The 27535-nt window shown below is 42.3% G+C and overlaps 2 protein-coding genes across 12 annotated transcripts in view; one reads left to right on the forward strand and one right to left on the reverse strand.

Annotated features, from left to right (window-relative positions):
- Positions 1-4784: 4784 nt before the first annotated feature.
- Positions 4785-21310, reverse strand: tubgcp3 (tubulin gamma complex component 3). 3 transcript variants are annotated; one of them, XM_077512286.1, is made up of 22 exons: positions 21136-21310; positions 20366-20473; positions 19839-19906; positions 19192-19269; positions 18900-19108; positions 15728-15906; positions 13894-14006; positions 13425-13550; positions 13266-13334; positions 12500-12632; positions 11482-11648; positions 11294-11404; positions 11085-11193; positions 9797-9983; positions 9484-9688; positions 8473-8608; positions 8308-8396; positions 7010-7141; positions 6791-6931; positions 6592-6708; positions 6410-6504; positions 4785-5466 (listed from the first exon to the last, which is right to left on the reverse strand). In XM_077512286.1, the coding sequence occupies exons 1-22, from the start codon at positions 21209-21211 to the stop codon at positions 5400-5402; spliced, it is 2715 nt and encodes a 904-aa protein (XP_077368412.1). In that variant the 5' UTR covers positions 21212-21310; the 3' UTR covers positions 4785-5399. The 3 variants fall into 3 exon arrangements, with proteins under 3 accessions (XP_077368412.1, XP_077368411.1, XP_077368413.1); XM_077512285.1 differs by having other exon boundaries at positions 9797-9986; XM_077512287.1 differs by lacking the exons at positions 18900-19108; positions 19192-19269; positions 19839-19906; positions 20366-20473; positions 21136-21310 and adding an exon at positions 16094-17218 and having other exon boundaries at positions 9797-9986.
- A 783-nt stretch (positions 21311-22093) lies between these two features.
- Positions 22094-27535, forward strand: part of atp11a (ATPase phospholipid transporting 11A) — a 39647-nt gene continuing 34205 nt past the window's right edge. For 4 of the 9 annotated variants that reach the window (XR_013282239.1, XM_077512289.1, XM_077512291.1 and 1 more), the window contains exon 1: positions 22098-22558. Coding sequence is in view for 6 of the 9 variants with exons in the window: in XM_077512289.1 (XP_077368415.1) it covers positions 22514-22558 (45 nt within the window). In the remaining 3 variants the exon portion in view is untranslated. Of the gene's footprint in view, positions 22559-27535 lie in introns of all 9 variants that reach the window. The other 5 variants (XR_013282241.1, XM_077512293.1, XM_077512292.1 and 2 more) reach the window with 3 other exon arrangements.

The following is a 27535-nucleotide window of genomic DNA, read 5'->3' on the forward strand; positions in this document are numbered from 1 at the left end:
AATCTCTAATAACAATATTGAGGCGTTTACTTGTCAGCACACATTGATGGCTTCACAAGCAAATTAGGTTCCCTTTCATCTGACAATTAGCATAGATTTTAAACATAGAAGGCCAAAACATCCCGAATGAAAATTAAATTGCACTAATAATCTAGCCACTAGAGGCTGCTAGAACTGCACAAATGGAAATCAACCTGACTTTTTTTTTTTTTTTTTTTTTAAACAGATGTGTTCCTTTTAAATATTGTGAACATGACGACGACGATATTGTGGCAGTTCTAATATCACGATATTGCCCTTATCGTGGTTAGCACATCCGCCTCCCAGTTGCTGAGGACTCGGGTTCGAGTCCAGGCTCCGGCATTCCTGGGTGGAGTTTGCATGTTCTCCCCGTGCCTGCGTGGGTCTTCTCCGGGTACTTTTTTTTTTTTTTTTTTTTTAAGACTTGGAACGGATTAAAATTATTAACATTAATTATAATGGGAAAAATTGCTCCGGATTTCGAACAAGTCGCTTATAGAACAGCCTTCTGGAACGGATTATGTTCGAAAACCGAGGTTTGACTGTATTGGGATGCAGAGTTTATGATGTGATATATTTCAGCCTATTGTTGTGAAAACATCTCAGGACATCTAACGGATTAACATATTGGAAGGAAATAAACACGCACATCCATCTAATATTGTCTTTATTTTCCCCTATCAGGAGAACAGCCCAGCATGTCGCTTCGTTCATAAAAATGCCATATCGAGCGTTTTCCTCCCACTCTGTTTGAAGTGTCTTTGAAGCCGCTGTGCTATAAAGAAACAGGAGAGATATTTGTTTTGAGTACCCCCCGCACCCTCGAAAACCGGTTTATGTATTTCTGCGTGCCCATTTTCAGACAGAAGGGAATCGGCGAGACGAAGAGATCAGTGTAAAACGAGATCAAAATAAAAACGCCAAGGTTTTTTTTTTTTTTTTTTTTTGGCTTGGTGACCTTGGTAACAAGACAGTAGAGGCAAAACATTTGATTGGTGTTCGTGTCACACGCAAGTGGCTGAAGGAATTTGGAACCGATATATTTGTCCCCGCAAATGCGGGGGAGGAGTGGTTTGCTCATCTGCCTCAAGGTTGGTGGTTCCAATCTAGATTCTGATTTGCAGCGGGGCGCTCGGAGATCGCGGGTGAATGTTGGGACGTCTTGAGTGCTCACATGCAGATAGGAACCATAACGACATGCTCAATAATGGCTGGGTTCAACTCATTCACTCGCCGCCATTTTCACATTTCGCAATCCCGTTCGCTGTTTTACTGGATTTTGACTGATTTTGCAAGGCCCACAGAATATTGTGTTCAATTGCTATAAAAACATGGGACCTATCAAAAGAAAGATTAAAGTCTCTTGAACTCTCTTCTTTCATCGGGGAAAAAAAAAAAAGTATGTTTCTATCTGTTTACATTTTGCAGCAATTAGCATTAGAAGAGAGCTAAGTTTCATTAGTTTTCACAAATCTATTTAAAATTGTAAGTAATTTAGCTTTTTTTCTACATGGCCCTGGTTGATCCCCTTTGCTCTGCTGCCACCTGCTGGCCGTTTGTGTAATAACTACCATTTCTCCAACCGTTCTTTGCAGTTGAGAGGCTGCATCAAAGCCTTCTGTATGCTCTAGCATATAAAAAAACAAAAAACGTATAAATACGTCTTTGGGACACTTAAAATATAAAAAAACATATTTACACGTAATTGGGAGCAAATGAGTTAAAAGATCAAATAATCGTAAGCGAATCGATTTTCCTTTTCGAGCCTAAGATCGATTTGTAAAACCATGAATCCATTATTTTAAAATCTCTCTTTTTTCCCATAAACTCACGTAAGAAAACAACATTTTAACGGCCAATTTTTTTTAGTTTTTTTTTTTTTACATCTTGAAATTTATTGTTGTATTTTCTTACATTTATGAAAGACCTGATACATTGCACTTTTAGACAATTCAGAATAATTTTAATTTATATTGACTGACTTATTGAATTTGAATTATGAAAATATTTTCATCTCTTCCTTGCAATCTTTGTGTTACATTTAAGTGATTATAACACCTGTTACTTTCATTAATAAACCACGTAAATCACTTAACCAGTTACTGCCTCTGCAAAAGTAAATTTTGAATTAAATTTTTGTGACGTTTTTAATCATGTCCTTGACATTTTTGTTTTTTTATTTGTTTATTTGTTTTATTTCATTATTATTTTTTATTCTTTGTTGTTTTATTAATTATATAACATGTTATATAATTAATATCGTATTAAATTGAAATGAACCAGATCGGGGAAAAAATCGAATTGAAGTGAACGCTTGTGAATCAAAAATTGAACCATTATGTTCTTTACAAGTGGATGTAAACTTCAACTGTTTTTCACATCATTTTTATTTCCACTTTTAAATTTTTAAAAAAAAATGAAAACCTGGCCCATATCACATAAACGAAGGGTGTAAACATTTTGTAAACATTTTGTCATCGTCTGTACGAAACTGTTGCTCGCGTCTGCTGTGAGTTCAGCTCAACCAAAGAGCAACGCGCCTGTTTGATAAAATTCTCAGACACGCGTCTGCTACAGGAAATGCCGTTAAATGTCAGCTTTTGACTTGACGGCAGTTATTTTAAGGTGCACCTTAAAATGTTAGTCAAAGCTCCTAAGAGAATATCGGAAGGCTTTCTAGGTCTGCCCAAAATACCAATTTCAACACCCAACCGAGAAAATATCAGAAAAATGCTGCTTAGGTTGATTTGTAAAATTGCACTTTGATAAATTATTGCCACACAAAGTGCGGTGTCCATCTTAGAAACAGCTCATGATTATTGTTTGTGTTGCCGCGTGCGCGTGAGGAATCGAGCCGATTCAAAGAAACAGCTCCCCCTGGTGGCGTTTTATAAGTGCAGCATTGATGGGGACTGGGCGGCTTGATAACTGTTGCTCGATGAATGAGCAATAAATTAGCACATCATGGGAAACATGAGATTTCATCCATTCAATTTATATCAGTTTTGATGTACGAAAGCTTGATGAAGTTTTTAAACCTTGGCTGATGTTAAATTTTGTACCAAGTAAGGTGGCAGTAAATATGAATAGTCTGAAGACTCCTTTAATAATAATCATAATAATAAAAAAAAAAAAAAAAAAAACTTTATTGAGCGCACATTGCGTTGCTTTCGTTCTATTCCGTTGACACATTATCAGATGTGCAATGTAAAGGACAGAAAAAAAAAAACCCAATTTCAGCGCCACATCATCTATTTACATGCGCAGCACCAAAAAAAAACCCCCAAAACAAAACAAAACAAAAACATGCGCAGCACCAATCAATTTTAATACGACAAATACCAGGAAGAAAACGATTTCACTCATTAAAGCAGCACTAAGGAACTTTTCAACCTTGATTAAATATTTTCATAACTCTTCTGATGAAACCGACTGCCAACACTGGATGGTGAATGGTACCTTTGCCGTGGCCTGACGGGGTCTGTATCAGTTTTTACTGGCACGAAGCAACTTTGAGGAGGATGGTAGGAACGCTGCCACAAAAAATAAATAAATAAATAAATAAATAAAAATAAAAACGTGCTGAATGCTTTATGGCAAACGTTACTTCCCCATTTCTCCATTTGTTACATACATTTGTTACGCACGATTACTGCTTTCATGGCAGAAGTTGCAAAGTAACTGAATGAGGAGACAAAAAAGAAAATTGTAAGCTACCTGGACAAACAAAAAAAAAAGAAAAAAAAAAGAAAAAGACAGTCAAGGATCGACATTGGGTTTCACTCACTGGCGTGAGCTCAAAACCGATGCAATGCGCTTGTCCTCATGGGAAATGTGGTCTTCCTTCAGGTTTAACATTACTGCTTTTGTCCCTATGGCGCCATAATAATAAACGTTCGGTCCGGGTATAGCCGCCAACCTCACGATACGATACGTATCGCGATACATATGTGTCCCAATACTTGATTTTCAAGGCGATACGTATCCCAATATATGACATTAATTTTCTTGCATTTTATAATAACAGTCATATGTATGCCTAAAGGATATGTTTGTTATGCTGACTGACAAAAATATTTTTGTTAGCAGCTCTTCTGGTTTACCACCAAAGCCTGGTCTAAATTTGCAGCTTTCACAGACACACGGGAACATTCATTAATCGGCATGAGCCAATATGAGCAAAAATATCAAAGTATTAAAATTACAGCTCTAAAATGTGCTTATTTGAAATATTTGGGGAAATGAAAACAGCATTTTTTTTTCATGTGACACATTTTATTTAGTTTTTAAACAAAATATAGGAAAACTGGTACTTTAAGACATGTGCCATGTTGATATTCTTCCTCTGCTTGAATTTTTCTTAGCATGACACAGCGTCCAATCACTGGTGAGCTATTTTTGCATTAATTGAAGGCAATTAACTTCAAAGACGCTGCTGGTTTTTATTTTTTTTTAGCTACAACGCAAGCTGCAAAGGCAAACGTCAACTGCCTATTTAAAGTTAACGAGCAATATTGATTCTGACGCCTGCGTATCGATACGTGTATTGTAATGAGGCCCGCAACGATATATTGCCGTATCGATTTTTTGAGCACCCCCCTAATAAACGTAAACTGAAAGTTCCTTAGTGTTGTTTCAAAATAAAAAAATAAGATCCAGCAGAACTTTATGGCTGATGATATTTTTTTTGATCTGAGGTAAAGTTAATTATTAGTTGACTTTCACTTAATATTGCCTCGAAGAACACATAGTAGTCTTTTCAGTCATTGTGGAATAAAGTTCATTTAAAAAAAAAAAAAATCACACAAGGGCAAACATGAGCTTGTCTAAATACTTTGTACATACAAAACGTAACTCGATCGCCTCTTCACCGTGCCATGTAATCCGATTATCGGCAGATACGGAATGAAAAGGCTCCATGTTAACGCCTCAATCTGTCCTAGCGCGACTCCTGCAGCTCCAGTATGATTGTGACAGTCTGTCCTGATTGACTTGAATAAAGATGACCCGTCACGCTGCTACTCGTCTCCACGGCAGCAACCCGCTTTTTGTCGAACTGCACAACTGTCATGAAATGGACTGAATTTGTCGAAATAACTAAATTGAAAAAAAAAAACAGTAAGGCAGAAATGTAATATACATGCATACAGCCTGTACACGTGTGTTGGGGCGTAAGAAGTTCTCACGAGAGTAAGGCCGTTTGATCGTTTCCTGGAGCTGATTCCACCGAGTCGTCATCATTTGGCTCCCACTTAATGTCACATCGTTGAGTGCGGCGCCAAAACAACTCCACCAAGGCGCGACATTATCTTGGAATGGCGTGCTGGTGGTGGTCTGGTCGGTGACGTCGTAGAAAAATGTCCCGGCGGAGTAAGCGGTCAGATATTGGACATCCGTCGCCCCCGTGTGGCTCCTAGTGATGCTCGCAGCCTCGGTTCTCTGGCCCTGAGTACAAAACGGGGAGCAGCGTGTTGATTCCTCAGCGGGGCCGAGTAATCCGTCCACACTGCAAATTGAAGCTATCTAACCTAGACTTAAAGACTTATATCAAGCCATAAAGTCTTATTGATCTTGTTATGAGAATTATTTACTATACAAGAGCAGAATTTCTAAGATTATTAATCTTGTTTTAAGATGAAGCAATTCCGTTCGCTCCCGGCTGTTTTACTGGATTTCGACTGATTTTGCAAGGCCTAGTACAGAATATTGTGTTCTATTGCTATAAAAGCATGAGAGAGATTAAAGTCTCTTCTTTCATCAGGAAAAAAAAGTATGTTTCTGTTTTACAGCAATTAGCATTAGAAAAGACAGCTAAGTTTCATCAGTTTTCACAAATCTATTTAAAATTGTAAGTAATTGAGATTTTTTTTTTCTACATGGCCCTGGTTGATCTCCTTTGCTCTGCTGCCACCTGCTGGCCGTTTGTGTAATAACTACCATTTCTCCAATTCTCTTCTTTGCAGTTGAGAGGCTGCATCAAAGCCTTCTGTATGCTCTAGCATAAAGAAAAAAACAAAACAAAAAACGTATAAATATGTCTTTGGGACACTTAAAACATTTAAAAAAAAACGTATTTACACGTTATTGGGAACTGATTAGAAAAAGAGGAGGATGCAGTGGATCAAAACATTTTTTTTAAATTTATTTATTTTTTATATTATTATTATTATTATTCTTCTTCTTATTATTATTTAATGGTGCATTTTAAATTTGGCGGGCAAAAAAATGTTGATAAAAAGCCTTTTTAATTAAGCGATTAATCGCGATTAATAATCAAAATTCTAAGATGTGATTAATCTGATTAAAAAATGTAATCGTTTGACAGCTCTCATTTGATCTCGTATTAAGCTGATGTGTTTTTGCAAGTGCAGTTCGGTCTCCGCCATACCTGTAATGTTCATTGAAGTCAAGTCTGAAGCTGAGGAAACGAAGACTCTCGTCTGAGCTGGTGGTTAGCAGCACCAGGAACTGCTGGACAATACTCTGAGAAGAGCACGATGCAAGCGACAACGTGAGCGAGCGGACGGGCAAGCGGGCGGAGGCGATACGTGGGGAAAGCCCCCCCGCTACCTGGTAGAAGTGCGTGAGGATGCGGAATTGGGAGGACATCTTTGGTACGGTTTCCTGAAACTCCCGAATCCTCCTCTTCTCCTCTGCTTCCTGTTCAGCCGTCACCCCCCACTGACCCTGAAACAACATCACACGTGAGTTCAGTGAAATGCGAGGCGCGGCTTTTTGTTGCTCTCTCTCTCTCTCTTGGCCGTCTCACCTCCTCCTCGTTCTGCTGCTTCTTCTCCTCAAACTGCAACTGGAGGGCCAGTTCCTCCAGCGCAGAACGGTATAGGGCGTCCTGGGCATTCTGGAACTCGATGATTTGGTCAAAGATGGCCCTCAGCTGGTTCAAAAGAGACTTGAAAAGGCAGGTGGATTACAGTCAGTGATGATTTTAGAAACGTCATACTTCCCACGTACACTGCTATGATGTTACCCTGCTGTTATTGTCCAGCAAGCATCTGGAGATGATGGTGTCCAGGAATACTTCATGGGCAGCAATGATGTGATCGAGGTCCTGTGCTTGCTGTACTTTATTCCATAGCTCATCCCAGGAACACTCCAGCACCTACCAAGACATGAGAGAAGATTGAAATGGAGAGCCTTTGCTAGGGATAGACCAGAGGTGTCCAAACTACGGCCCGGGGGCCATTTGTGGCCCGCCGCCCATTTTTTTTCTGGCCCGCGACATATGCTAAAAATGGCATTTGACTCAGTTCAAATAAAATAAAAACAAAAATGTTTGGAGATGGTCAAAGTAAGAAGGGAGGGTGTCGAAAAAACCATTTAAACCTCACGACTCTGGCAAGATTCTGAAGTACCTGGTTAAGGCGAAGGGTAATGGGATATTTATAAGGTTTTAGGTGAATGAATGAGTATAAATTTATAAGTTTTTGCACGCACGCACACGCACGCACGCGTACGCACGCAAAAAAAAAAGAAAAAAAAAAAAAAAAAAAAAAAAGAAGGGAGGGTGTCGAAAAACACAGGTGCTATTAAAGGTTATTTTAGTTAACTAAAACTAACGAAATAACCACAACTAAAATTCAAAAAACGAATATTCGGCTTGAAATATCGGTTATTGGCCTCCTTGATGATTAAAAATCGGTAATCGGCATTAGGGATGTAACGATATCCAAACATAACGACACGATATTATCACGATATGATAATTATCACGATATTGTGGGGGGGTTGGCGATATTTAAAAAAAGATCGCAATATTGTTAAAAAAAAACAAAAACGAGCTCATGCTTTTAGTACATAACAGCAATGCATATAAACCACCTACAATCTCTAATAACAATATTAATGCAAGCACACATTGATCGCTTCACAAGCAAATTAGGTTCCCCTTCCTCTCACAATTAGCATAGATTTTAAACATAGAAGGCCAAAACATCCCTAATGAAAATTTATTTGCACTAATAAACTCGCCACTAGGGGGTGCTATAACTGCACAAATGGAAATCAACCTGACTTTTTTTTTTTAAACAAATGTGTTCCTTTTTAAATATTGTGAACATGACGACGATATTGTGGCAGTTTTAATATCTCGATATCACGACATTGCCCTTATCGTTACATCCCTAATCGGCATCGGCCCTGACAAAATCATATCGGTCTATCGCTAGCCTTTGCCCTACTAATAACACTCACACCTCAGTACAAGTCGGCAGTCGATGGACTAATCTTTTAACGACATGATGGCAAAAGCCTCGCGATCGGGCTGACCTCGAAGGTGATGTAGTACTGCATTTGATGGATGAAGTGGACCATCTCGGACGCCAGGATGTGGCACTGATGCAGCACGCCGGACAGCTCTGTAAAGTGAAGCGAGCGCCTCGTAAAGGACGTTATAGTCAGATGCTTTGCAAACGTTTTGCTGTCTTTCCAAACCTGGCATAGTTTTGAGCAGCTTGGCGTTGCACATCTGTCCTTTCCAGATGTCAGTTAGGATGTACTCCATTCTCTTGGCCCTCCACAGGAAGTTAAAAACTCGCAGGTAGTGGCCCATACATTCCCTGGTGAACACCTGTTACACACACACCTTCACCATCAGAGGACCTTGACTTTATAAATACTTGGTGGAAATGTGTCCTTGCTGCTACTACTGCTGTTATTGTCTATTACTAAAGTTGATATGTGTGTTTATGTCTTATGTCTGGATTTGGACTGATTTTGCAAAGCCCACAGAATATTGTGTTTAATTGCTATAAACGCATGGAACCTACCAAAAGAAAGACTAAAGTCTCTTCTTTCATCAGAAAAAAAAAAAAAAGTATGTTTCAATCTGTTTCCGTTTTGCAGCAATTAGCATTAGAAGAGAGCTAAGTTTCATTAGTTTTCACAAATCTATTTAAAATTGTAAGTAATTTAGCTTTTTTTCTACATGGCCCTGGTTGATCTCCTTTGCTCTGCTGCCACCTGCTGGCCGTTTGTCTAATAACTACCATTTCTAGAACCGTTCTTTGCAGTTGAGAGGCTGCATCAAAGCCTTCTGTATGCTCTAGCATAAAAAACAAACAAACAAAACGTATAAATACGTATTTGGGACACTTACAACATAAAAAAAACAAAACGTATTTACACGTTATTGGGAGCAAATGAGTTAAGATAGAAATACTGTAACTTGCAGGAAGTACTGTATATTTGTATGTTTATAGATTAGAGACCGGGTTGGGATTAAATAAGTGTTCTTCTTCCCACTCCCTTTCAGGCAGAATCAAATTTTTCTCTCTTTTCTGTATTTATTTTTTTTTTTTTCATATTATGAAACTACAGTACTACTTGTTGCTGCTGTGTTCAACTGTACACTATTGCCTGAAATAAATGAAAATAATGATGATGGCCTTCATGAAGACAGAAGACACGCAAACGTGCGTCAACGGCTGTGTGCGTGCGTTTTACCGTAGCAATCGGTCCATCGACGTGGTAGTCCAGGCTGAACACATCCCAGCCAGTGTCGCCAGGAGACACCTCGAGCAGTCGCACGTCCAGCCGCTTGAGGATCTCCACGTTGTCGTACTGGGCGTTGGTTGCTCTGACGGCCGTCTCCAAGATACCCGTCAGGTTGTGTTGGTACAAAGTGGTGGCCGGTCTCGCCAGCTCTGGTCTACAAAAAAAAAAAAAAAAAAAGGTTGGTAAAATGCAAGAACTTGAATAATTGCAGCTATCCAATTGAACCTCCATTATTTCCAAGTTAGAAAAATGAGCTGCTTACTTGAGCAGATCCATCAGGTGTCTGATGAAGTCCCCCTGGCCCAACAGCAGGTACCTCCTCATGGCCTGCAGGTGCTCCAGCAGCAGGTAGTTCCGGTTGAGGACGTCCAGCAGGTATTTACTGGTGTCAAAGTAGGCGGCGTCAATTTTCTCCTGAAATGCCCCCTCCAGGTCTGACAGCAGTTCTGCTGCTACGAGGAGAGAAGGAAGGCTTGTTTGAAATGCTTAAAATACAAACAAACCATTTCAAGTGCACACATTCACCCACAGCCGCTAATTAGATAAACCTCCAACACATACACAAGCTTCGTCACAATCGCTCCTATTCAAAGATGAATGAACTAATATTAATCTAGTCGCAACTAATCAAATGATACATTGCAACCGCGGCTAATGAGATATTTAGAGTTGGAAACATTTTGTGTAACCATGGCAATGTAATTCCAATGAATAAACATCCGAAAGATTCCCACCGGAACTGAATGGAGAGCCCTTAAAAGAGCGATCATAATCACGAGTCCCTTTTATCAAGGCACTAGGGGTGTGAATTGCCTAATACCTGAGGATTCGATTCGTATCACGATTCATAGGTCACGATTCGATTCGATACCGATTAATCCCGTTACGAATTTATAAGTCGGTTGTTGCGATTTTTTGACATTCAAATTTCGAAAATACTAATCAATAAACTTGTACAGTGTATGATTTGTACGGAAATGTATTATTTATCTGAAACTTCAGTCTTATACAGGTTGTAATTTGTTTCATGTCAGCATTGAAATAAAATATTAAGGCTTAATGTTCCATTAATATAACATTATTTCATGCTTAAGGTGTGAACCCAAAGACGTTTTGGTAAATATGGTGAATTTGGTGAAGTTTAAAAATCGATTCGGCCGCCTATTGAATCGATTCAAGAATTGCGCGATGTAATATTGCGATATATTGCCAAATCGATTTTTTTTTTAACACCCCTACAAGGCACACAATAATACCAAATGTGGGGAGCACCTTTATTTGGTTTCCACGCTTCTTCTGCTCTTTGCCTACATGTAGCCTAATAATAAATGTGGTGGGATGGTTTCTTTTGTGAGCAGTTTGGTGTTGTGATGTCACCCTTCAACACAGACAGTAAAAGCGGAAAATGCCCCAGATGGAGTCATTAGCTACAGTAAATGTGCCTCATTGATAGCGCGAAGGCAAGGACAGTGAGCGGGAAGAGCATTGATCACTGACACCCACCGGAATGTATCAATACAGAAATATCAATATCTCCAAACAACTCCTACCATCTTTGGGTGTGTCCGTAGAATTGGACGCTGGTGTGATTTTGCCCGGTGGCGTTCTGTCATGACAAACCTGGTGCAGGAAGTTGATGGATTTACCAATTAGGAGAACCTGCAGGGGGAGTCAATGAGAAGCGGCCGTGACAACAAACCGCCCGAGGGTCCGAGCTCCTCTTGGCGTAAGACGGGCGTTTAAACACAAACGTGTATACCTTACGAGCCTGGTCCATGGTAACGAACGAAGGGATCATTGATTTCCTGAGAGAGTACTTGTCGTGCCACAGGCGATCGGTTTTCACGTTTGGATCTGATGCCACAAAGAACTACACACACGTATAGACAATCACTGTTAATTATTGCACAATTGAATCTGCTTTACCGGTAGTGTGTGCGAATGCACCTCATGGTACGTGTCTTCAAGCTCTCCATCATAGATCCACCGATACAGGAAGTTAAGAATGGGATGTGACACCAGGCTGAGGATGTGTTGCACCAGTGCCCTCATCTGGGGGTCTCCCGTTTTCCCATAGGCGTGAACAGCTGAGGCCAGCTCGCCACCTTTCCGGCCTAATACCAACATAATGAAAATTTACCGGATTTTTCGGATTATAAGTCGCAGTTTTTTTTCATAGTTTGTCCGGGGGTGCGACTTATGTGTGAAATGAACACATTATTATATTATTTCACATGTTATTTTCACACTAAACCGCAAGAGGGCGCTCTAGGCCTGTGTTGATAAGTTCAACATTGCCGGTAGAAGGGCATCGTCTACCTCCCGAGTTGGGGGAGTTGTTTAAAAGTGACACCGAGGATGAAGATGCATTGGATTTAGTGATTTGGAATGAAACTGATAGTTTGCTAAACTTGTTAGCATGTTCTTTATGCTAGAGTTATATGAATAACTTGTTGTGATGGGAACATAATTCACCCACGGAACGTTGGGACGAAGGAAGAGTTCCGGGTGGGAAGGTTTTGTTATGTGGAAAAGGGGAGTTAGCCTGTTAGCTTCTAGCTGAGTGGGGAGTTGCTGTTGCCTTTGGCTCCGTGCTTCAACACTCCGCCTCCGACTCCCGTCACTGCTCGCTACAAACTCTTAATATGTTACTGACATTACCAGGCATGTCAGTCATGTAACGTTAGTATACCGTACACTTATTCAGCCTGTTCTCTCTTTTATTTTTATTTAAATTGCCTTTCAAGATGACGTATGTTTCTGGTGTTGGATTTTTCCAAATAAATTTCCCCCAAAAATGCGACTTATACTGCAGTGCGACTTATATAAGTTTTTTCCTTCTTAATTATGCATTTTTTGGCTGGTGCGATTTATAATCCGGAGCGACGTATAATCCGAAAAATACGGTACATGCTAAAGCCCCAAATAGGTCTGATTCACAGCATCATCCAAATGCCAAAGTTACCTTGACAGAAGTCGACGAGGGCGGCAAGCGTTTTGAGACGCACTTTGGGGTCATACATCCACACCAGGAGCCTTCTGAGGGTCAGATTGCTCTCTGTGCACATGTTCACACCCTGGTCATCTTCTACCTGCATCTACAATTTGCATTCATGTCAGCAAACAGAATAAGGCTAGCTAACAGTGTTAGCAAAATGAGCATTTAGGGATGTAACGATATCCAAACATCACGATACGATATTATCGATATGAAGGTCAGGATACGATAATTATCACGATATTGTGTGTGTGTGTGTGTGTGTGTGTGTGTGTGTGTGTGGGGGGGGGGGGGGGGGGGGGGGGTTTGGTTATATATAAATAAGATCACAATATTGTAAAAAAAAAAAAAAAAAAAAGCTCGTACCAAAAAAAAGCACAATATTGTGCTTTTGTACATAACAGCAATGCATATAAACCACCTACAATCTCAAAAACAATAGTGAGGCATACATTGATCGCTTCACAAGCAAATTAGGTTCCCCTTCATCTGACAATTAGCATAGATTTTAAACATAGAAGGCCAAAACATCCCTAATGAAAATCAAATTGCACTAATAAACTAGCCACCAGAGGGTGCTAGAACTGCACAAATGGAAATCAACTTTTTTAACAGATGTGTTCCTTTTAAATATTGTGAACATGACGACGACGACGATATTGTGGAAGTTTTAACATCACGATATTGCCCTTATCGTTACATCCCTAATGAGCATATGAATCAGCTTTCATACCTGAGAGTGAAGCACAGACAGGAGTCTGTAGTATTCCTTCAGTTCTTGGTGGAGCGATGCACAGAAGCTCTGGAAGGAAAGACGTCACACAAATTGCATTGGTGAGTGGATCCAATCAAGGTCAACGGCAAATCAGCTATTAGCGTCACAAAACCACACCTGTCCAACTAGTCCAAAGGCCCGGTCGAGGCTCCTGGCGTCTGTGTACTTGCGGACTTTATTGTGGAGCCAGCCAAGCTCCGCCAGTCTACTGCTGGTGTCCCTCAGGGATTTGCTCACCATCACCTGGTGAGCCGCAAGGGTATGACAAGAGAAAACATAATGGCCAGGTCATATCTTCTATTTTTACATAAACAGTAAGAGCATAGAGGCGAGATGGACGGAACAAGGACAATGTGGCTTTTTGCTAAAGGGCTCCCTATTGATCTGTTGAAGCTTTTACGATCAACCCAGATTGTCTGGATATGAAATCATCTGCTGGGCTGTGTGATAAAGTGTTGCAGATTGTGAACATTCATTCCAAAATCTGCTCAAAACGAATTTGAAAAGGCAAAAACTTCAGCGCGGATATGCACGACACTTGGTCTTCACGGTATTGTGTTCATCGTCTTCAAACGGCGTAAGGTACCTTGCTGTCTATTCTGTAACAATTATCTTGGGTGCTCATCTTGATGAACTTGCCGTCGATCCCCTGGAAGACGTACAGGATGTCCCGCACCAGCGCTGCCTCGTTCACCTCGCCTACATCAGCCAAAGGATGGACAAATAACAGGATTTATGTTATGATAGCAGTTCACTGTGTCACCTTGAGATGCAGAGGCCATCGCGTCCCTTTTAAAAAGTCAAACTCCTTTGAAAAGTTTCACTCAAAATGTTTCATTACAACAATACGGAGCCTCACTAGCTTAACACATTATGATTAAGATTATGTTTGTGAAATGTGACGTAAACAGCAAAATTCACGTGTTTTCGTCCATATCAGTGGACGGCCATTTTGCCATTTGCTGTCGACTGAAAATGACATCACAGTTTGCTCAGTAATGAGCAATCATGGCTCACCTGATATCGGAGTTTACTCATGTGACATTTGCAAGCTGAGCCATGATTGGTCGTTACCTGACCCCTGAGGAACTGTGATGTCATTTTCAGTCGACAGCAGGAGACAATATCTCCCCCAACACTGAGCACCCACTCCTCCCAGGGATGGTTAAAAACGAGTATATTTTGCAGGCTGATTCATATTCCACAAACACAATATAAATCAGAATGCCGTATTTAGACTAGTAGAGGACATAGACCATATTATTGTAAAGAAAACGTTTAGATTGAATTCCCTTTTAATGAAACCGTCACAAAATAGTCCCACAGTGTCCAGTAAATTAGTCAAACTGCCTCATAGGTTTAGGTGGTATTACGGTGACACCATACCCAGGGGTATCTAAAAATAGCAATGGATGTCACTTTCAATACTGAAAAAAATATATATGATTTTAAACAACATATTTTTGGATAGCTCATATATATATTTTTTTGTAGTTTTGTTTTCGTTAGCATTACTATAACAAGTTGAAATTAATAGTGGGCTTCTATTCGTAATAACGTGACAATCACATGACCTTCTATTCGAATGAGACAAGATGACCTGTCAGTCACGCAGCTCGAGAATCAAGCAACCCCCCCCCCCATCAATTTGGCAGTAAATATCAGTGAGGCCTTTATGCAAAACCTGCATGAAGACGGTAATGGTGTGAGATTGACTATACTTAGCATCTCCAGACTCATCTGAGGAAAAATAATTACCCGCTGACTGCAGCAAAGAGTTGAGTTTGCTCTCGAATCCAAAAAGTGGTATTACCACCTACTATTATGGTTCAGTCCATATTCATATGACCTCCAGAAACGCGCCACAAAGCGCCATTTACACTAAAAAGCAGGAAGTGCCTCGGTTTCGTCCATGGACACACGTCAAACCGAGACGGTAGCACGCAGGTGAGCGTTTAATCTATGCTTGTGTGTCGTGTAGGTGTCTAAGTGTGTAACCTCAACACCCACAACGGGAGGAACAAAAGTGTCCAGGAATCTGAGAAAAAGTGTGTGGATGTGTAGGGCCACTAGACGTTTGTACGAGTCTGTGGGGAAAGAGTTTAAACGGAGCTTGGCTCGGGTAAAAAGAGTGCATTTCGTGCGCTCACGCCAGCTGCACACTTCAGCCAATGACAGCATGTACCACTCAGGGAGTGACAGACAAGGTGTTCCATCACACAAAAGATTCTTACAAAAACGCAACCGGAACACACAGTGAACATTGTGACTACTAACTACTCGACAGATTGGCGGAGGTCAGCGCAATATACGTCTAACATTAATGACGGTATTACCGTGTACCCCGGTGAAATCAGGAGATGGCAAAATGGTTTCAAAGTTTGAATACCGCCCAACCCTACTGCCTCATATGAACCCACCGGCTGCATCGCCATCCTGTCTAAGGCGGACAGCTCTGGTGGTGGGAGGCGAAGGTCCGAGAGGTGGCCGGATGGGGGCGGCGCCCACAGCCGAGGAGGGGAAGGAGCTTGCAGGAAGAGCCCAGGCGAGTCGAGACACCAGAGGGGGAGCAACTCCTGCCGCAGACTGAGGAGGTTGTCTAAAACGTCCACATATTGCCATTAGTTTTGGTTTTTGAAAGACTGAATTGCAGATATTGTAAGCACAGCTGACCAAAAGCAACCTGCTTTATTAATTTGCTTGACTAGAATGTAATAGTCTTCTGATTCTGAATAAGACAGATGTAGTATAAAAGCTCAGAATCAGAATCTTTGTCTGATCTTTACATTTGGTTGAAGATCCATCCATCCATCCATCTTCTTCCGCTTATCCGGGGTCGGGTCGCGGGGGCAGCAGCTTCAGGAGGGAGACCCAGACTTCCCTCTCCCCAGCCACTTCTACCAGCTCCTCCGGCAGGATCCCAAGGCGTTCCCAGGCCAGCCGAGAGACATAGTCTCTCCAGCGTGTCCTGGGTCGCCCCCGGGGCCTCCCACCGGTGGGACATGCCCGGAACACCTCCCCAGGGAGGCGTCCAGGAGGCATCCGAACCAGATGCCCGAGCCACCTCAGCTGGCTCCTCTCAACGCGGAGGAGCAGCGGCTCGACTCTGAGTCCCTCCCGGATGACCGAGCTTCTCACCCAATCTCTAAGGGAGAGCCCGGAAACCCTGCGGAGGAAACTCATTTCGGCCGCTTGTATCCGGGATCTCGTTCTTTCTGTCACGACCCACAGCTCGTGACCATAGGTGAGGGTCGGAACGTAGATCGACCGGTAAATCGAGAGCTTTGCCTTTTGGCTCAGCTGGTCCACTCTTCCACGGCCAGGACGAAAACCACACTGCTCCTCCTGAATCAGAGATTCGACCTCCCGACGGACCCTCCTCTCCAGCACCCCCGAATAGACCTTACCAGGGAGGCTGCCAATCCAGAGCCACTGTCCCCGATGTCCACGCGATGTTGTAGAGGCGTGTCAACCACGACAGCCCCACAACATCCAGAGTCTTTAGGAACTCCGAGCGGATCTCATCCACCCCCGGGGCCCCGCCACCGAGGAGCTTTCCAACCACCTCAGTGACTTCGACCCCAGAGATAGGAGAGCCCACCCCAGAGTCCCCAGACTCTGCTTCCTCAAAGGAAGAAGTGTCGGTGGAATTGAGGAGGTCTTCGAAGTATTCCCCCCACCGCTTCACGACGTCCCGAGTCGAGGTCAGCAGCACCCCATCGCCACTATACACAGTGTTAATGGTGCACTGCTTTCCTCTCCTGAGACGCCGGATGGTGGACCAGAATTTCCTCGAAGCCGTCCGAAAGTCGTTTTCCATGGCCTCACCAAACTCCTCCCATGTCCGAGTTTTTGCCTCAGCAACCGCCGAAGCCGCGTTCCGCTTGGCCATCCGGTACCTGTCAGCTGCCTCCGGAGTCCCACAGGCCAAAAAGGCCCAATAGGACTCCTTCTTCAGCTTGACGGCATCCCTTACCGCTGGTGTCCACCAGCGGGTTCGAAGATTGCCGCCGCGACAGGCACCGACCACCTTACGGCCACAGCTCCGATCGGCCGCCTCAACAATGGAGGCGCGGAACATGGCCCATTCGGACTCAATGTCCCCCCCCCTCCCCCGAAACAAGGGAGAAGCTCTGCCGGAGGTGGGCATTGAAACTCTTTCTGACAGGGGATTCCGCCAGACGTTCCCAGCAAACCCTCACAATACGTTTGGGTCTGCCAGGTCGGACTGGCATCTTCCCCCACCATCGGAGCCAACACACCACCAGATGGTGATCAGTTGACAGCTCCGCCCCTCTCTTCACCCGAGTGTCCAAAACATGCGGCCGCAAATCCGATGACACGACTACAAAGTCGATCATCGAACTGCGGCCTAGGGTGTCCTGGTGCCAAGTGCACATATGGACACCCTTATGTTTGAACATGGTGTTCGTTATGGACAAACCGTGACGAGCACAGAAGTCCAATAACAGAACGCCGCTCGGGTTCTGATCAGGGGGGCCGTTCCTCCCAATCACGCCCCTCCAGGTCTCACTGTCATTCCCCACGTGAGCGTTGAAGTCCCCCAAGCAAGACGAGGGAGTCCCCAGGGGGAGCGCTCTCCAGCACACCCTCCAAGGACTCCAAAAAGGGTGGGTACTCTGAACTGCTGTTTGGTGCATATGCACAAACAACAGTCAGGACCCGTCCCCCCACCCGAAGGCGGAGGGATGCTACCCTCTCGTCTCCCGGGGTGAACCCCAACGTACAGGCGCCGAGCCGGGGGGCAATAAGTATGCCCACACCTGCTCTGCGCCTCTCACCGTGGGCGACTCCAGAGTGGAAGAGAGTCCAACCCCTCTCGAGAGGACTGGTATCAGAGCCCAAGCCGTGCGTGGAGGCGAGTCCGACTATATCTAGTCGGAACTTCTCGGCCTCACACACCAGCTCGGGCTCCTTCCCTGCCAGAGAGGTGACATTCCATGTCCCGAGAGCCAGCTTCTGTAGCCGGGGGTCGGTCCGCCAAGGTCTCCTCCCTTGGCTGCCACCCAGCCTACATTGCACCCGACCCCTTTGGCCCCTCCCACCGGTGGTGAGCCCGTGGGAAGGGGGACCCACGTTTCCTCTTCGGGCTGTGCCCGGCCGGGCCCCATGGGTGCAGGCCCGGCCACCAGGCGCTCGCCAGCGAGCCCCACCTCCAGGCCTGGCTCCAGAGGGGGGCCCCGGTGACCAGCATCCGGGCAAGGGAAACGTGCCTCCATTAATCTCATTCATCATAAGGGTCTTCTGAGCCGTGCTTAGTCTGGCCCCTCACCTAGGACCTGTTTGCCATGGGTGACCCTGCCAGGGGCATAAAGCCCCAGACAACATAGCTCCTAGGATCATTGGGACACGCAAACCCCTCCACCACGTTAAGGTGCCGGCTCATAGAGGGGCATTAAAGACATGAAATCTGCATGAAATCTGTGAAAAAACGCAAATTTGAAAAGGTGGCTAATACTTTTTTCACGGTGCAGAAACAATCTGAGCTGAATATATGATGACATAAGGGTTTAAACGTGTATGCATGAAAAAAAAATCTGTCATTTGATGGATTTGTCTTCACAGCCTCACCCTGCCATAAGTGACTGCGGTGTTGGCGTGGGTCCGTTAAGCGTGTACACTCCTAGACTCGAGATCCCACTGGTGCCCATGCTGGCTAACAAACCGCCGCTCCTCTCCCCATAGCCCAGGGCCAGACTCTGGGGCCGCGCGCAGTAGAACGGAGTGGAGTGAGCGTCTCTAGGGAGGGCCTGGGCAAACAGAGTCCCGAAGTTTCCAACCTAGAAAAACAGACTATTGTTGTACTTGGACTATAACAGTGGAAACATCGAGCACAGAAGAGCCAGAAAAGAATTAGACGTACCCTGCTGGAGGGCTTGCGGGGATCTTCAGAGAGGCTGAGAAGCAAGTAGAGAACAGACCAGCGATGCTTCAGAACACCCTGTCAAACATAAAAGACAGTCAAAACCATGAACAAACATTAAAAGTTACATATTACGTTACAATGTCATAACAGACTTCAGTTGGCTGAACTAGAAAGAACTGGACAATCAACATTGGTTGTTTTAAAAGTGTTTTGTAAATAAAGTTGAGTTAAAGGTCAATTTTGAATCGCTACTGCCACCTGTTGACAAAAAATAAAACTGCACACACACACACACACACACACACACCCTTTTTCACGTACACAATGCACACCTGACATAACTTCACATCCCAGACAGAGGGCGGGAAATTCAAACCCAAATCCACTCTGAAAACTATTGGCCAGAGGCTTGCAAGTTTACCCGTTTTGAACAGCTAAGGTCTTAATCTACTAATTAGAAGACGTTGTGGTCATGAATAGTCAAATAAAAAGCTATTGTAAAGACATTTTCGTCGAAATTGTTACAGAGGTCAGCTTTAAGTTAATTTAAAAATGTCTGTTCCAATACTCATGCTCACTCAAAAAAATGGGTGGGTTGAAACAAAAGGTGCTCTGTTCTGACTGTGACAGGAAACAGAACCAACCTGTGTCTGCAGTTTTCTATGCAGCTCTGAGAAGAGAGCAGCGTCTGCCTCTCGCCGCTGCTTCAGCACTGTAGACCATAGGAAACAAGTTTATACCATAAGGGGTAAACACACACAATAAATAAACTGCTTCTTTCACCTTGCTTTTCATTTAAAAATCTGCTCAAACTCTGCGTTTTGTTATAAAGCGCCAGTGACGACATGCAATGCATTGTCTCGAAGCCTGCCAGACAATGTGTGCTCAATAAACATGTCAAACTGTAAATGGAGTGCTATTTTTACACAAGAGCTTTGATTGATTGTTTCTCAACTAATGGTACAACCAAGGTAACTTTGATGGGACGACTGGGAATTGACTCTTACAGTGTTTCAGCATTTTCTGTAGAGTGCAACGTAAAAAGCTTTAAGTACACTAGGAAGCGTGTCTAAAAAGCACTCGACAGCGGTAGAGACTGTACATTGAAGCTAAAATGAGAAACGTTGCTGTGTTGTTATCGGCAGACGGTTTTAGCGAAACCGTGACTTACATTCTTTTTTGATCTTCTCGGTCACCAGGAATTCATCCCGTTCAATAGTGGGAGCGTAGTTACTGCCAATGACTCTCACTGCATACTGGAACTGTTGGGCAACTTCAGCTGGCCAGAAAAATAAACAGTGATGAATGAGGCATAGTGAAGTCACACTGTCTGCTCCTGAATATATTAGCCTACAAATGAATAGTATTGTTATTTTATGTTTATATGTCATTGTGATTTTTAGTTATTGTTGTGCATCTGCTCAAATAATACAAATTTTCCATTTTTGTGCACACAACAAATGTCGTGGTCTGGGGATGCCTAAATTTAAGAGTTTCCCTACAATGAAAAGCCACATACAAAACACCGGCATCTTGACAACTACCCACATGCGTAGGGCACAGCACAGCCCACTGGTTAATAGCCGCGATTGCACAGGTTTAAAGCAAGGTTGGTTTGTGTGTACAGTACTTGCAGAATTGCAGTGCTGTTTGTAGGGGGGGGGGGGGGGGGGGGGACACTAAATTATAGAATCAATCGTTTTAATAATACTGGTCTCTCTTCGCATCCCATCATTAGGCACACTTTAGACACCCAACGTATCAGGGTAAAATGAATAGAATATCGTCAGAATGTGTGACGTGATGTCTGAAAAGAAAGCGACAAATGAATGTGCCGGGTGTTGACAAAGATTACAACCAAACATTTACATTAAGTGAGGGATGATGTGACAAAAATCATACATTTGAACCAGGTTCGGATTCAGAGTTATGCTAATCTACCTTCGCTTTTCCCCGTAATTCTGCAGCAGAGGCTCTGGAGAAGAACGTTGGGTGATTTCTGATCTAGGGTTGCCATTCTATCCGAGAATAACGTTTTGTGCGTTGTAAATTCCGAATAAATGTCACAGTGTATACCGCAGAAAGGCTTTCAATCACCCAGTACGAGCAACGCCATTTTGCTACGGTAAGTCAAGTTCGCGTAAAGAAGAGCGAAATCTCCCACAGCTGGAGCAATGATCTTCAAAATACGAGATAATACATATGTACGCTCTACAAATAACACCATTTATCAATGAAATAATGAAAAATATAAAACACTTTAAATATCTAAACATCTTAACGTTAATCACATTCATTTGAAAGTTCAAGAATAAGAGTCAGGTTAACAGAGGTTATCTAATATTTTATATTGAAATGCTTAACCGGATATTGATATACTTGCCATTGGTACTTAACGTTGCTGTTCAACATAACCCGCCGAAAAGCGTCTCCAGGAAACGCAAGACGGACAAACGTGGGAAAACATTTCCGTCTCGAAACATTATACTAACTTCACACTGTGAACTGTGGTTCCTAGTCATGTAGCAACTTCCTAATCGAAATTATTATAAGATTATTTATTAATATAATTTCCGGGGAGGGCTGGGCGGTATTTTTAGGAGGGTAACGATATGGTGGCTGGAATTTGAAAGAGAGTCATAGGTATGGCAGGTGGTGGTAATGGCAGATAATTTGAGTGGTCAGTGATGGATGGTGTGAGAGAGAGAGAGAGAGAGAGAGAGAGAGAGAGAGAGAGAGAGAGAGAGAGAGAGAGAGAGAGAGAGAGCAAAAGTTATTCAACCCGCTCAGAAACACAATTGAAAAAGTGACGTAACTAAGTGAGGGAAAAAAAAGTTACTTCTGAGTTTCTTCGTTCCCTCGTTTAGTGTTTGTTGTTCTTCTTTTTCTTTTATTTTAACTTCAAGGCAGTTGTCGATAGCTCACTCCACAGCACGAGAGAGCGCATGCGCATGCGCCAACAACACCTGGCTGCGCGTGACGCCCACGAGAGAAAAGCTCTTTTGTCAAGCGCGCAAGCAAAGGAGATTATAAAAGTATAGTGAACGGCTGCGAGCGGCGGCGAGGTGGATTTCTTTCGCCCCGTCCAGGCAGGGGGATACACAGTTTAACTTTTAGTCACCTTTTTGTCGCCCTACCAGGTGAGCGCGCACCGTTTTTTTCCTTCTTTTTTTTTTTTTTTTTTTAAAGTCCGAGACGAAGAGAAAGGAGAAAAGTAATGGACATGGGAGGAGAATTAAGAACAAGCTAGCGCCATTCGTGCGGAAAACGAGACGGGAAGAAGAGAAGAATAATTTGTCGGGCGAGATAGAAGGACAGGATGGGGCTGGATCTCAGCACTCTCCGGACCCTCATCAGCAGATATGTAAGTTCCGTATAACCCATGCCATCAGTGTATCACCATTTGTTTACACACATACAAACACAAGCACACTTGACTATACTATAAGAGCAGCACTGATGCTTTTTTTTTTTTTTTTTTTTTTATCACTCATCAGGATTAAGTTTAACTCGCGATATGAAGACGCAAGAAGGTATCTTATACAAGTAGGAAACTGTTCTGGAAGCGAACCTTGTCGTTGTCGAATGAAGCTGGACTTCTTTTCGACAGCATTTTTTTTGTAATGCTATCACTGGAAGTTATTCATTTTCGGTTGAGTAGAATTATAGGGGGAGTTCTATTGGTAATTGAAAATGTGTTGTATTTAATTAGATGTTCAACAAACAGTGTCCTCATAACCAAGCAGCCACTTTAGATGGATTTACTCTGTAGCAGTAAGTTCCGAGTGCCCAATTCTGAATAATGCCTATGTCCTTTTTTTTTTTTTGTATATGCTTACAATGTCAACACGTACCATATGTGTGTGACTATAAAGCCAACATTTGTTTGAAGTAATCACTCGGAAGTTAGCAAAGTTAGCAGTGATGGCACCCTTTGTTGAAACTGTATATTGTGACAAGTTGGAACTTGCACAGAGAAACAAGGCATTCAGTCACAAAGTGCAGGTTATCATGGTCAATCAATCCAGCTATAAAATCCCAATAATTGAGTTTCATAGAGCACAAAATAATCCACTTTTTAAAAATGTGCCATTCATTTTTTTTTTAATATGTATTTCTTGCTGAAGATAGTCTATGCAATCCAGTCTAATATATTATGCGACATCTCCCATTTGAGAAGGACTACAAATGGAACAGTCACATGAATTATGTAATCCACTTGTTTTCCCCCTGCTAGTCAAATCGATGGGCTGCAATTGAGCCACCATCCTGTATGGCTCTTGCATTAGACTCCACACTAATGTGTTGCACCAGCAAGCGAACGCTGCTCACATGAGTCAGAGAGCTCCTTGCTCAGCTGAGGCTCAGCTCCGGCCTCCCAACTGTTGCTAATGGGTAATAAAATGAAATCCCTCCCTTGCTGCATGAGAGCTGAAATGGAGCTAAGGTAGTAGGACCCAGTTTGTGAGACACGACTGTGACTGATTGGTTGTGCAATTGCTGATGAGGTCTGCTTGTGTAATTGATCTGGATAACAGCTCAAGACAAATGGCTTGAGGCTAAATTGATTGTGATACCAGTTTATGCATGGAAAATTTGGAATATTTTAAATTAGGGTTAAGTCTCAGAGCATTTTTATTTTTGTCAATAGTGTGCTTTCGTGAAATAGAAGTCAGTACATCTTCATTGGGTCATATGGAGAAAAAGTGGGATTTTTTAAATCAACTCAGTTTTGTATTTGCGCTTTCTACAATTCACTTACAAATACAGTGCACCTTGTTCACTCGCTGCCCATTTACAGCATAACAGTCTCTCCAATCGCCGCCATCTCCCATTAGAAAGAGATGGTTATGTAAGATCACTTGTCAAGTGTAGTATGCACTGTAATCTCCATGCCCACGCAGAATGACAATAAAATGTGACATGAAAGAACTCACTTGAGGTCCAGTCGTGCTGCCGGCTCGCTTCCTCCCATTTCCTGTATCCCGTCTTCCCTGCAATGGTTTTAACAAGATTGTTTGGGAAGACTTTAAATGTACAAACTAGTAGAGTCGACAGTGTTTAGGGCCTGACGATGGTTTTCAACTAGAGGTGTTAAAAAAAAAAAATCGATTTGGCAATATATCGCGATATTACATCGCACAATTCTCGAATCGATTCAATAGGCGGTCGAATCAATTTTTAAACATCCATATTTGATGGAAAAATATTCACCAAAACGTCTTAGGATTCACACTTTAAGCATGAAAGAATGTTATATTAATGGAACATTTAGCCTTAATATTTTATTTCAATGCTGTTCAAACAGGAAACTGATTACAACCTGTATAAGACTGAAGTTTCAGATAAATAAATAATACATTTCATTAGGGGTGTGAATTGTCTAGTACCTGACGATTCGATTTGTATCACGATTCACAGGTCACGATTCGATTCGATACCGATTAATCCCGATACGAATTTATAAGTCGATTGTTGCGATTTTTTTTCATTCAAATTTAGAAAATACTAATCAGTAAGCTTGTAGAGTGTAAGATTTATATGAAAATGTATTATTTATTTATTTGAAATTTCAGTCTTATAGAGGTTGTAATCTGTTTTATGTTTGAACAGCATTAAAATAAAATATTAAGGCTTAATGTTCCGTTCATATAACATTCTTCCATGCTCAAGGTGTGAATCCTAACCCGAAGTCAGACGTTTTGTTGAATATTTTTCCATTAAAAATGGAAGTTTAAAAATCGATTCACACACACACACACAAAAAAAAAAAAAAAAAAAAAAGGCAATGATAATAAGACGTTGAATCGGTAAGACTACCGAATGAACAATTCTGAGCTCTTAAAAAAAAAAAAAAAAAAAAGAAATAGATTTTTTTTTAATTGAATCGATTCGAGAATCGCGCGATGTAGTATCGCGATATATCGGCGAATCGATTTTTTTTAACACCCCTACATTTCATACAAATCTTATACTGTACAAGTTTACTGATTAGTATTTTCTAAATTTGAATAAAAAAAAAAAATCGCAACAATCGACTTATGAATTCGTATTGGGATTAATCGGTATCGAATCGAATCGTGATGCGAATCAAATCGTCAGGTACTAAGCAATTCACACCCCTATTTTCAACTAATAATCCTAATTTTGTGAAGACTCCACAAGATTTTCACAATTTTGTCTCATTCTCTAAGATACTGTACATTGACTCAAAATGTTTCTCAGTACATGCATGGTTGCGACAAGAGCGTGCCTCAGTGCGTGTTCAACGTCATGACTGCCCCACCTCTGTGTCGAGGTGTGCATCTGCAGCCAAGCAGCATTCCTCCGCGCCTGACTAATCGCGATTCCTGGACAGGAAAACAAATCTCCTCCTTCTGCTTGGGGATTAAAGGGTTACTGGTGTTCACTACCTTCACACACTTAATCTGGCGCACGGATCCGAGCCAATCACTGGCCTTCAGCTGCTGGTATTCCACCTGTTACACTTTGCCGTTGGTACAAAGTTTTCAAACATGAAACGCTGCTTACAGAGACAGTGATATCTTTGTGACGTCATGCACGCCGGGACAGGGAATGGAGTTGTAGCTAGGTGAAGTGGAGGCCGGTGGCTCACATGCACTCCTTGGCGCTGTCTGCTTGTCAATAATTCATAAGCAGACTAGATGATAGCACTTGTGGAGTCTTCTATTCTTTTATGGGAGATGTGTGTGGGTGGTGGTGTGTGTGCCGGGGGCGGGGGCGGGGGCGTTGCTTGAGTGCTTGAGGCCTCTGTTGGGTCAGCAGCCACATGATGAGCAGGTAAATGTCCTTACAATACAGGACCTGGTCAATACAATGCAGCCTCAAAGGAATATATATATATATTTTTTGTTGTTGTTTTGTTATAAATTGTGCAGGACTTCCACTTGTTGAAGTTGTATAATGAGCCAAGGAAGCAGCAACAGGTTGATCCTAATTATTTAACACCCACCAGCAGGGTTAACCTATTTAACAGAAGGATTTATAAGTTCTTACTAAGCTTGTCTTTCATCTGTTTTTCTCGTCAACTGGTTGCTGTTCTCCTTTCATCTCAATGCATAGAGCATTAGTAATTAGGGATGTAACGATATCCAAATATCACAATACAATATTGTCACGATATGAAGCTCACGATGCGATAATTATCACGATATTGTGGGGAGGTTGGCGATATTTAAAAAAGGTCACGATATTGTAAAAAAATGAGCTCATAGTAAAAAAAAACAAACAAAAAAAACAATATTGTGCTTTTGTACATGACAGCAATACATATAAATGACCTACCGTCTCTAATAACACTTCATGTTGAGGCACTTACTCACCTAATGCAAGCCCACATTGAGTTCCTACACATATTGACTCGCTACACAAGCATATTACGACGATCATCTAACGATTAGCTTAGTTTTTAAACATAGAAGGGTCAAAACATCCCTAATGAAAATTAAACTGTACTAAAAAAACTCGCCCCCAGAGCGTGCTAGAACTGCACAAATGGAAATCAACCTGACTTTTTTTTTAACAGATGTGTTGCATTTAAATATCGTGAACATGACGACGACGATATTGTGGCAGTTTTAATATCGTGATATCACGATATTTCCATTATCGTTACATCCCTATTAGTAATATAAGAATAGAAGAGCTAAGTAAGCATCTACAAAGTTACTACTGTAGTGTCTCCTTTAAGCCCCGAGAGTACAGTTCAGGTCAGTCTGACATAGAATGCAATGTTTTCATTTCGTTGGTCACAGGCAAGGGTGTCAAAATACCGGTAACTGACCTGTCTAGTACTCAACAACAGGTCCATTACTCGCTTACCAAATGCCATACATACAACACATCACCCATCCACTTCATCAAAACAAGAGTCCACTACGTTCAGAACACGGGTTAAACAGTTAAGTTTTGGAGGGCTCGCATTTGGAAGAGCATCAATGTGGCGCTTCCCGCCCTGAATAGCAGGCCTGGTTGACCACCCAGTCTTCTATTGTATCATCTTTTATGTGGTTTATTGTTGTCAATTGTTTGTTTATTTTTGTTGTTGTTTTCTCCTGCTGCCCGATACACTGGCAGAGTGTTTTTGCTTACAAATGAACCCCTTATGGTTTTGGAAACTAAAATTTAATTACAAAAGAGAAGGCAGTGTAGTGCATTCTGCTTTCCTCACTGATCGCAGTAGCAATACTGGCCTGGTCTCAACCAGTCTTGATTTAAAAAAAAAAAATAAAATAAAAAATCCAGAGTTTGCCCTGTCTGAGGCAAGATCGAGTAAAAATGTCTTCAATTCTGAGACGAGACCGAGACCGTTTAAAAAAAT

Source organism: Festucalex cinctus, chromosome 2, assembly GCF_051991245.1.
Source record: "Festucalex cinctus isolate MCC-2025b chromosome 2, RoL_Fcin_1.0, whole genome shotgun sequence".
Lineage (NCBI taxonomy): Eukaryota > Metazoa > Chordata > Actinopteri > Syngnathiformes > Syngnathidae > Festucalex > Festucalex cinctus.